General features: G+C 42.1%; 1 protein-coding gene across 2 annotated transcripts in view; it reads left to right on the forward strand.

The window, feature by feature from the left end:
• The first annotated feature begins 4,842 nt into the window (after positions 1-4,842).
• The window catches only part of setd7 (SET domain containing 7, histone lysine methyltransferase), a 38,718-nt gene continuing 31,498 nt past the window's right edge, over positions 4,843-12,062 (forward strand). For both annotated transcript variants that reach the window (XR_010964587.1, XM_067994029.1), the window contains exons 1-2: positions 4,843-5,018; positions 6,225-6,354. Coding sequence is in view for 1 of the 2 variants with exons in the window: in XM_067994029.1 (XP_067850130.1) it covers positions 4,979-5,018; positions 6,225-6,354 (170 nt within the window). In the remaining variant the exon portion in view is untranslated. The remainder of the gene's footprint in view (positions 5,019-6,224; positions 6,355-12,062) is intronic.

Here is a 12,062-nt window from a genome sequence, read left to right on the forward strand (position 1 = left end):
CTACATTGGTCCAACCAAGCTCAATGCAGACTTCAGAAACAATAGCCCAGATTTTAACTTGGGGCAGGATCGGGTGGGTGGGGGCCGAAGCATGCACCAAACCATCCTGATCTCGGCAGTGTGAGGCCCAGGTGATTTAAACCATTTGGGTCTATTCTGGCCCCAACTCCTCTTCCTGCTAGGTTCACCCCTGCGGGAAAGTCACAACAGCTTCCCCACTGAACTGCTGGTTAAAACAGCAATCAGGTAATCGGCATCAGATTTGCATATTTAAAGAAGGACCCCCACCAGTTTCGGGCGGATGTCCATCCCACCTGCTCAGAAGAGCAAGTTAAAATGGAAGATTGCAGGAAGGGAAGGGGGCAGCAACAGGTAAGTCTCCTGGGCGATTTTAGCTGCCCACCCGCCTGGTTTCTGCCGGGCAGACAGCATTAAAATTGTCCCTAATATTTCATCTTCCTTCTGCCCCTTTGACATCAACTTTAGCTGTCTCTTGACTTTCTGCCATTCACATTCCATTGCTTTCTCGTCCATTTTGGAGCTGTGTCTGATCCATACTTTGTCTTTCCCATCCCTTTTCAAATTCCTTTCATTTTACTTTGTTTCATAGTGCCAAATTTGCCCCAGTTCATTCTAGATTGGACTCAGCAGCAACAGGGAACTTATGGGTAAGATTTGCACACATGCAATTTCTCCAAAGTTATGAACATGACTTTAACACTACGTGCGTAAATTGCAGTCTGGGGGAGTTTTCATGATGTGTGTATGTGAAAAAGTAGAGGAAGGATGGTTTGTATAGGCCAGCGATGCCAAATGCATGTTGCTGGACTGTATGGATTGGCTGTGGATCAATGCAGCTGTGGCTAGACCTCAAAATGGCTGCTGGTGTGCACTGTTTAAGCTTGCCACAATAGCAGTTTTGGTCAGAGGCACAATGCAAAACCCTTGTTGCAGAAAAGTTTCATTACCTCTGACAGTTAGACTATGCGTCATATGTCTGTGCCTTAGCAACCTCTCTTGGTAGGTTGGTAGGTACCCTCTATAGGTAACCGTGCAGTGTAAGGTGCATGAGATGACTTTTGTATCGTATATATCCAGCATTTTAAACTCTATTCGTGGGCTATTGATCTTATTATCTGGACAAAGCAGTTAGCATGTTTGAACTCTTGACCTCCAAAGCACTATAGGCCCTGAAAGTCTATGGCAATTCCCCCGGTCTCCTGCTGTAACTCGCAGGGGATCCCTGGAACCCCTGTGAAATGGTGAAAATGGCTGTTTTCAACCATTTACACCATTTCTCTGGGAGTTCTCCCAGTTTCCTATTCAACTTACAGTAGGAGACCAGGAGAACCCCCGCAGAATTTCAAGGCCATAGAGTTTTGGAATAAATTGTCAAGGAAGGCCATTGAAGTGAGCAGTACAAATGGGTTCAAGAAACAAATAGGTGTATTTTTGGAAGGAGGAAGAATTAAGGGATATGTTGGGAAGGTGACAGGAGGAATTGATCTATAAAAAAAGAACAAATGTATTGGTCGTCATGGCCTTCTACTGTTCCTAAAAAGATTTTTGTTTTGCACATTATTATGAAGGTGCTTCTCCAGCCTTTTTTCTTATTAATTCTTGGGATATGGGCGCTGCTAGGCCAGGCCAATATTTATTGCCCATCCCTAGTTGCCCCTGAGAAGGTGGTGGTGAGCTGCCTTCTTGAACCGCTGCTGTCCGTGTGGTGAAGGTATTCCCACAGTGCTCTTAGGTAGGGAGTTCCAGGATTTTGACCCAGTGACGATAAAGGAACAGCAATATATGTCCCAAGTCAGGATGGTATGTGACTTGGAGGTGATGGTATTCCCATGCACCTGCTGCTCTTGCCCTTCTCGGTGATAGAGGTCGCACGTTTGGGAGGTGCTGTCAAAGAAGCCTTGGTGAGTTACTGCAGTGCATCCTGTAGATAGTATACACTGCAGCCACGGTGCGCTGTTGGTGGAGGGAGTGGATGTTTATCCAGCCTTCTGATGAAGATTCACACGCACAACATTAACCTATGTTGCAGCTGCTGACTGATCTGTTGCATGTGTCCAGCATTTTCTGTTTTTTTATTTACAATGTATCAGACTTATTAAAAACAGGAAGAGGTCATTAGGCCCAAGAAGCAGGCCTTTTTTTTTCACAGATCAATTAGTTTTCAAACTTTTCTTTGTGGAGGACACCAATAAATATTGACATGCCTCCAGTTACTCCTGCAAATATTGACACACTTAATATGTGTGCAAACTAACACACATTTCCAGTTTGTAACAATTACTTCCTATGTCATGATTTTGTCACATCTTTGTAATCTCTGGGGATCATCTGGGCAACACCCATAAATGCTTTTAAGCTGAAATGCTTTCTGTACTTACCATTACGTACCTCTCAAGCCTTCCAACAGTAGATGGCACTGCTGCTGCTCCAAGCTGTGTCTCCGTTTCCCCAAGTGGTGCTGCAGGTAAGTTTTTCTTTTAAATTGATTACGCTTTTATTATTCGGAGTGAGAATTGACACCACAGTGTCAGCCAATGAGTTGAAGGCGGGTGGGACTTACAGCAAACAGAGTCTATTTTACAGCAATGTCTATTTGCTCAGCAAACAGAGTCTACTTAAACAGGCTCTATGAACTACAGCAAACAGAACTCATGATCGAAACTACTGCAGTCTCCCGATAAAAGCAGAATTATTTCTCCAGCAAAATGCAGTGAGTGGAGGATAGTTACACAATACGAATTATGTGCATAAAATCAATCCCAGTCACTTATAGCAGTCCGGGCCCCTGGCGTGATAGATGGGGGCATTACCCAATCATCTCCATTCTGGCCTAGACTTGTGCAACTATGTGCAGCCTTTATTATTTTCTAGCAAGTAAGTTTTATTTTAAGTTCACTTTAATATATAAATTATCTTTAATTTTTTAATTAATCTTATAAGTTTATTTTAAATTTATTTACCTTATTTTTTACTTATTTTTTCAACCAACTTCATGGGCCTGCCTATCCTCCCCTTTTGTAGGACCTCTGGACTCAGACCGCCTTTCCAGCTTCTCACCCTCCGTTATCAGACATAGCACCAATTTGGATATTTATCTTCCCTGTTCCTCACAGCCCTGGTCGACTTTGGCACATGGCCTCAGGACTTGTGCCTTCCCTTCCTGTTTTGTGCACACCTAACCTCCTTCCCCATTCTCCAGTACTCTGTCCGCATTCTACCTGTCCCCTGATGAACCGCTGCTTCTTTGTTGATTTCCTGGCATTGGGAAACCAGAAATTTGTTTTCTACCTGTGCTAATATCTCCTTATGTGGCTCGGTGTCAAATTTTGCCTGAATATGCTCCTGTGAGGCACCTTGTGATGTTTTACTAAGTTAAAGGTGCTATATAAATGCAAGTTGTTGTTGTTGTAGTGTGTTTACAGCATTATGAATAGAACATAGAATGGTGTTCTATCTATAGCGCTATAAGCATTTAAAAGGACACATTGATGTATTCTCACTGATGAAGGAGCTTATCATGAGACGGGGATGGGACTTTCCAAATTAAACTGGTGGGTCTGAGGCGAAAATGGGGGAAGGGATGGGGTAAAGCAATAGGGAGCTGAGGGTGAAGGGATTTATGATATGGGGGTCAGCAGATGGGGGCTGATCAGTTAAAACAATAAAGGCTCAGGGGGCAGTGAAAAGGGATGCATGACTAAGGGGGAGATGATGGGAAGAGAGGGGAAAGGATACAGGTTAGTGGAGAAAGTAGATGGGAGGTGAGGGGGAAACAGGTGGGGGTTGGTGAGCACAGAGGAAGGAAGACTGCAGACAATGGGCTGAGTGGGAGGGAATACGTGGTGAGATGGGAGATGATACAGCATAAGTGGCAGGATAGATCACAGGGTAGCAAAGGGTTAGAGGGGATATAGGGTTTGAGAAGGTAGTGCAAAGGAAAAGGGGTTGGTAGCTTGAAAGGAGCAAGAGAGTGGCATAGGGAGTTTTGCTGTGGAAACTACTGGTGTCAGATCCTAGACCATTCCATCTATATACTTTTTTATCATTTATATAGAAATATTCCACACTCCTGGTTGGAACATCATTTGTAGTCTCCCTGAATTTTCGATTATCGAGTCTTGATGGCGAGATCCCCTGCCAGGAGCATGAAGTTGGAAAATTATCCTTATAATAACTTGCCTGAAGGGCTCCACTGGTGTTTAAGTAGTAAATGACCAGTGAATAGCTGAGTCACACAGACTAGGTTGGTTCCAGGTTCAATCCGTGCTGTGTTCTGAATTAGCTGATCAGTAGTGGAGGCATAGCAACTGAACTCAGTGTCCTTAGGCTGGTGAGGCGAAAATCAGCCAGGACTCTTGTTGGAAAGTGCATGGACGTGGCTGTCAGTTCAAAGCTCCATGTAGTTGAATAGCATGTGGCCATGCACTGTGAATTATCTGCAATTTAGTGAAAGGCTGTGGGTAGAGTTGGGGGGGGGGGAAGCTGACATCAGGATCAATTCTGAAACATGGTACAGGGGGATATAATATACACCAAAAACATTGGGAGTAGTGGTGGTGGTGTGTGTGGGTGGGGGGGTGTGTGGTTCCCTCATTGGTTGCAGGTATGGCTATGCAAATATCCCTCATTCTGAGTCATCGACTTTAGTAAAAAAGGGAGGGGGGGAGATGAAGCTTCTTTGTTTTATTACAGTGTATGATTGCCATCTTTTAGGAGGGAGGGAGGGAGGAGGAGAGAGAGAAAAGAGGTTTCAGCTGTCAATCAAAGGAGGAGCTGGGGATGATGTCAGGGGGAAAAAGGCTGCAGCTGTCAATCAAAGGAGCAGCTGGGGATGATGTCAGCGTCCGAGCGCTGATTCCTGTTTAGGCAGCAGCCAGAGCCAGCGCCAGCCTCACGTACAGAAAACAGTCTCAGTTGCTGAAGCATTCTCCAAACACCGACAGGCCCACTCACCACTATGGATAGCGACGACGACAATGTGGAAGAGACCGTGGAAGGTGGGCGTCCCAGTCGCGCTGTTTAAAGTGCAAATGTGACCAGGCGTATATAGAGAGGAGGAGGGGGCGCGCAGCGTGAGCAGGCATGTATAAAAGGGGGGCGAGCGGGAGTGCGCAGCTTTCTAATCTCCTGCTGAATCAACCGGAGCAGAAGGGAGGGACAGTGCAGATCGGGGCAAAATTTACGCATTTTAAGCGATTGTTTTATTTCGTGCGTTTTAAAAAAAACATTAATCGGAAATGTGTTTTAACGAAAAAAACAATTTGCACGGATGCTTAATTATTTTGCTTTTTACTTGCCTTTAATGATTTAAAAAGTTTCTTTAATCGTAGATAGATCGTCCACGAGTTTATTGTTGCAATTGGCGAAATACACATTTAATTCTTCAAGATGAGTAACTTGGTGCCCATGATAGCAGAAAATAACGAAGAATCTGGTTTAAAAATGGTTTCTCTGCTAAAAGAATGTCGAAAAGATCACAATCAGAAACTATTCTGACTTTCTGGGGAATTAAATGGAATATATTTGATTTTTTTTAAGAAGTGTGATTCACGTATGATGTATTGTGCTACTTTTAACAACTGTGTAACCTGGGTATGGTGGTGCATTCAGTACTCGGTGGTGCAGGGTGAAAGTACCAGTGTTATGTGAGGAAACAAGTAGATTGTGTTATTGTTTGTTGTACATTCACAATCGGGGAAAGAGAGCCGGGAAACTTTTTTTCTATTACTTTTTACAATGTAATCTGTAAATCACAGCAGTATTTGAGTCCCAAGTATTTGGATAGTCTTTTGAGGGAGGGGAGGTGATTGGTATTCAATGTTGTTGCCAATTTGATCTCAGCGTCGATCAGTAGTTCAGAAGAATTGATACAAAGAAACCGTTTGCCATTTGAAATGCTACTTTGGGACACGCATGAGAGAGCAAAAAAAAACAAATTCTCCCCCTTGACACTGAATGCTCAGCTGTTGTTTTCACTCGTGAGAAATAAACCGGTCAGAAAAGTCACCTCCAATCGAGTTTCTCACGGGTGAGAAAACAATCACCGTTCTTGAGCAGATGTCTTCTGAATATGTGAACAGAATCTAAGTTGGTAGCAATCATTCAGTGATCCAATATTACAGCGATGTGCATTTTTTGATTTAAGATAATGCATTTTACATTTGTGTGTCTCTGCGCAGAGGTTTAAAATGTTCCTGTTGTAGGTGCCCTGGATGAAGATAACCAGCCACATGGGTTCTGTAAAGTTACCTATTCCTCTGGTGACAGATTTGAAGGGCATTTTGTACATGGTGAGAAGAATGGTCGCGGGAAGTTCTATTTTTTTGATGGCAGGTAAAAATAAAATAAAGTCCATCAATTTGAAGCTTATCACTTTTGTCCAGATATGTTTACTCCATCAGAGAGGTTTGTATTTTTTTTCCTTAATCTAAGTTAGGGAAGATCCTTGTTTGTCAACCATTACTTGAAATGTTTGCAGTGGTGTGATCTGCTTGCTGAGAAAAATGATGCTCTCCTCCTGTTCATCAATTTGTTGTTAAACTTGGTGCTGCTAAACTTTTGGATTAATGGACTATGAATCAACGTTTCAGTTGAACCCAAGCTGGATGTTTTATTTCAACTGGATTTTAAACTGTATTTGGCTGGATGTGCTTGCTGTAGTGTTCCCCTCCAAATTCTCCCTCCTCACTTAGAACATTGCCTAGACTGAAAATAATGTAATTATATGTTATAACACATAACCATGATGACATCATAGTGCTGATTCATGATAGTTGAATTATAAATATTTTCAGCTGCAGAGGGAGATCTTTTTCTCTTTTTAATGATCCGTATAATTCCCTTTGAGGGAGGGAAGGGAAGGAAAGGACTTTTCTAGGAATGGTGTCATTACTGACTGCCAACAGGAGGTTTGTTTGTGCCATGAAGGCTCCATCATGGATTCAAGTCTTTATGTGTACACAGCCACACCAAGACAGAATGCATCATTTGCAGGAGGAGAGGAAGAAGAGTAGAATAATGTTTGTCAGTTCAATAATTGAAATAGAGATCATTAGAATCATAGAATGGTTACAACACAGAAGGCTGCCGTTAGGCCCATTGAGCCCATGCTGGCTCTTTGTGAGAGCAATCCAGTTGGTCCCATTCCCCCGCTCTTTCCCCGTAGTCCTGCAAATTTTTTCATTAAAATATTTATCTAATTCTGTTTTGAAAGCCACGATTGAATCTGCTTCCACCACCCTTTCAGGCAGCGCACCCCAGATCATAACTACTTGCTGCGTAAAGAAGTTTTTCCTTGTGTCGCCTTTGGTTCTTTTGCCAATCATCTTAAATCTGTATCTTCTGGTTCTCGACCCTTCTGCCAATGGGAACAGTTTCTCTTTATCTAAATCTTTCATGATCAAATCTCCTCTCAACCTTCTCTGCTCTATGGAGAACAACCCCAGCTTCTCCAGTCTATCCATGTAACTGAAGTCCCTCATCCCTAGAACCATTCTAGTAAATCTTTTCTGCACCCTCTCTAAGGCCTTCACACCTTCCTAAAGTGCGGTGCCCAGAATTGGACACAATACTCCAGTTGTTGCTGAACCAGTGTTTTAATAAAGGTTCAATATAACTTCCTTGCTTTTGTACTCTATGCCTTTATTTATAAAACCCAGGATCCCGTATGCTTTTTTTAACCACTTTCTCAACTTGTCCTGCCACCTTCAAAGCTTTGTGCACATGTGCCCCTAGGCGCCTCTGTTCCTGCACCCACCTCCATTGTACCCTTTAATTTATATTGCCTCTCTTACATTTTGTCAGGAAGAATGATCATTTCGCACTTCTGTGTTAAATTTCATCTTCCATGTGTCCGCCCATTCTACCAGCCTGTTGATGTCCCCTTGGAATCTATTACTAACCTCTTTACTGTTTACTACACTTCCAAGTTTTGTCATCTGCAAATTTTGAAATTGTGCCCTGTACACCCAAGTCCAAGTCATTAATATATATTTAAAAAAGCAGCAGTTCTAGTACCAACCCTATTGCTTGAATTGTGGGGTAAGGAGGAAGGTAAATCTTTGAAGATGCAGTACATTGAAGAAAAGGTTGTATGATGCAGAAATGACCAAAACAATATATTGTATAGTTACATTTTAATAAATCAATTTGGCTCAAGAAGACACAAGAACTAAGCAACTGGTAGTCTAAAGAAATTATTTTTATATTTATCTGTATCTTGTATCTGCACTCACTTCCTGTCTACAAAACTTGTTTTCCTGTTGGCATGTCTGTGCTACAATTTTTGTCAACTTTTTTCATATTATAAATTCTCATGTCCCCATTTATAATGGGTTTTACCTAGGTAAACATATCACTCTGTGTAATCTGGCCACTGCATGCCCACAAATCACTCCAAATGCTTTCTCAAAAGTTTTTCCATCTGACATTTTTTCTCAGTAACACATTTTTAATCCCCAAGGGTTTATACAAAATGAAAAATTCAAAAATATATAAATGTCATAACATTAAATTTATCCATTGAATTTTTAAGTCATTCAAATTCTTACTTAAAAACCTTTAACTATTGAATTTTTAATACATTAATTAAAATTCTTACTTAAAAGCCCCAGCCTTTCCCAAAAGCCTTTGCCGAGAGTTGTGGCTCTGAGAGCTGAATTTGGATTGTGCCGTTTTGAGCATGTGCAGTGTACCTAATTTCCCAGCTGCATCAGTACATTGTCAGCTTTATTGATGGAATATTTTTTTATTTAGCTTCTAGCATTTTGTACTCAGTAGCTTTTCTTTAATTCATTCTGGGGAAAAAAAACAAGCACAAATTTCAAAAGCTTTATTGAGGGAAAATTTATATTGAGTGTTTAAAAAATGTGTATGTATGAGAGTGTAGAAATTGCACACCTGTAGTAGCTTTTGTGTTCCAAAAACTACAGAGCATTGAGCTGAGAAAAAGAGTATTTCTTCATTCAAAAAAAACTGAAGCCAATTAATTATCTCGCCTATGTTTTGTGGTCAGTGTTAATCACTTACACCTGTGGAAACATTCTAACACTGATGAGACAAATGGGGAGAACAAACAAAGCCTCTTTGAGGGAAACAGATAGGAATGGAAAATAGGAGGAGAAGGGGGAAACAGAAGAATAAGGGAGCCTCTCACCACCTTCTCTTGGGAGAGTAACGTCAACCAAATCAAGAGGCAGAAATGAACCTAGTGCACTTGGCGGCTGATGAGAAAGATATGGAAAGGAGGGTGAGGTCAATGAAAAGTAAAATCAAGTGGAGTTTAATCCCATCACTTTTCCACTGGGCAGGTTATGTTTAAAATCCCCCCTCTTACCACCCCCCCCCCCACAAACCATGTTCTAGTCAGAACTGTCGAAATTGGAGGCTGAGGATGAGTGTTGTCACACTCTCGAATTGGCAAATAAAGGTGTATCCACAAAGAGTCTGGCAATTGGGGTCACGGAATTCTAGACCCACCATTTCTATAAATTCAATTTTATTCCAAATTATGAAGAGCAGAATGATTTTGATTTTATTCAGATATTTCAGTTGTTAGCCATTCACCACAAGTGGAACAGAAATGAATGGGCTAACTGACCTGCAAAATTACTAAGCGGAAAAGCACTTGTGCTGTTTTTGCATGTCAATCCTGTCGATTAGTATGGACAGTGATATTGTAAAGCATACTATTCTCAGGATCTATAATCTGACGCCTAAAGTGTACAGGCAGAAACTAAAGAAGGATCCTTTTGATACTTCGAGAAATGGTTATTCAACTTGAAGGCATGGTAGATATGTATGGAAAGTGAGGGCGTAACAGACTATGAAGGTCTTTGAACACAAAGCCAAATGATGTAGCTCCTGCAAATCTGAAACAAAAACAGAGAACACTTGAGGAATTCAGCTGGTCAGGCAGCATCAGTTGAGAAAACACAAGTCAGTTGACTTTTCAGGTATTAAACCCTTCCTCAGAACTGAAATGTATCAAAGATAAGCAGTGTTTAAAGAGGAACAGAACAAGGGAAAGGGGGAGAAAAATACAAGCAACAACCTCACGTATACAAGAAAAGGCATAGACTGACCTATGAAGTGCTACGGTGGGGATCAGGAAATGGTTAAAATGTAGAAGTGATATGTGCAGGATACAAAAAGGAATAAGGAGAGAAATCAAAGGAAAAAAACATATACAAGACACGAGAGGGTGAGAAGAGCTACAGGAGGACAAGTAAGTAGAATGGGATCATGAAAAACCAACAAACTGGAGCAGGCTCCAGCAGCCCAGGAGTCTGGCAGAAAATAATTAGGTTGACACCCAAGGGTGCCATTCACACCGGGTGGGGTCTCCCCCTAGCATCAACCCACTCGCCTCCATTCCCAGAAACGCTGATGCATGAAGGTCTTTTTATACTAAGGGGCAGATTTCTAGAAATAGCTCCATATGATTTAGGAATTTGGTTACTTGAGCAGGAGTGTAAAACTCTCCAGCAGTGAGGCACGTGTGCTTACGAGGCCATAAAATGATCAATATAAATTATCAGTACCTTGCAGTCCTGCAGATGAACTGCTCAGCGAGCCAGCCGCATAGGTTCAAGGCCAGAGGGGGGCAGTCAAGCAAAAGTCAAAGGGCTGAGGGCAATGAGGTCATGTGTTTTAGACATGGCAAGGCAGACCACTTGCAAACCACTGCTGGTCTCTTTGAAATCCTGCAATGCAAACCGGGGATGTTGCATGAGCTCTTAAGACATGAGATGGCCAGTTGACTCCTTATCTTCACCTCGTCATGATGAATGGGATGCACGTAAGGGGGGTTGAGAAACAGTGGCTCCTCTTTTAAGATAGTACACGGCGCCCAGGTAAAGGGCTACTTTTATGTAAAGGGTAAAGTTGCTCGCATTCAGGGACTGTGGATGACCGTAGAAGCACCTGTTGCCAGAGTTCGGCTGAAATGTTTTGATGACACGGGGTAACTGAAGTGGGAGTTTATGCTTAGTGGGCCCTTTTTTGCCAATTCTCTTGTGTCCTTTTCTGATGTCATTGGTTTGCTCCTTGGTTACAGTTCCACAAGCACCAGCCACCCTATCTTGACATTCTTCATGCGTGAGCCTTGACAATGTGCATCGGCAGTCTATTGAGTTTGCTGATCTCATCTGGGCTGGTAGTAGGGGCTTTGTTTTGCTTCAGTGCTGGGCTGGGAAGGAGTGCATCAGCCAGGCTTCACGCTCCAGATTGCTAAACAGTGACCCCTGCTGGAAAGCGTGTATGTGCATAGATGAGGCTAGGATTGGCCCTGATTGTGATGCTCCCGTGTTTGAACAACACGAGAACACTCGCTTTCTAGGCTCACAGTGAAGAAAAGCCACTTCGATAAGATACCGGAGGGCAAGCAGCACCGGTGGGATCCAGCATGCAGTCAGTGCCCTCAGGAGAGGAAAAAATTGAATGGGGGTGGAAGAGAAGGGAGAAAAATAATAAAACAATACATTTTTGTTTAACAGTTTACAAATTTTTTTTATACACTGCAGTTGTGTCTATCTTGTGATGTAGTCTGTTCAGTGTGATATTTTGTATCCTGCTGGCACTAAGAAATGTAAATAACACAGTGCGTTGCCATTTAATGTTTGGAACAGTAAAACCAGCAGTGCTGAGCTGCAGTGGTTTTTAGTGTTCTAGAGAACTATACAAACTCATCAGGAAAGTTAAATACTTAAAAACCAGTCTCCACTTTAACAAACATTTTGTGATCAATGCAAATTATAAAGTATCAGTCTATTCCCATTTTCACTTAACGTTACTATCCCTTTGAGTAATGCACAGTCTATGCTGCTTTTAAATTTACTTTTATCCATTCAAATCCCAGGGTGAGATTTCCAGTTGCCAGTCAGTGATGACCTCATGCCAAATGAACAGTGGCATTTGCACCAGTCGCATATAGAGAACAAAATAATAGTTGTTTATCCTCGCTTTTGAGGGGAGGGGTCCAATCAATAACTTCACTGCACAATTAGCCAATTTATTGTGACTATTTTATGCCCAATTTTCAA

Source organism: Heptranchias perlo, chromosome 1 (genome assembly GCF_035084215.1).
Source record: "Heptranchias perlo isolate sHepPer1 chromosome 1, sHepPer1.hap1, whole genome shotgun sequence".
Classification (NCBI taxonomy): Eukaryota; Metazoa; Chordata; class Chondrichthyes; order Hexanchiformes; family Hexanchidae; genus Heptranchias; species Heptranchias perlo.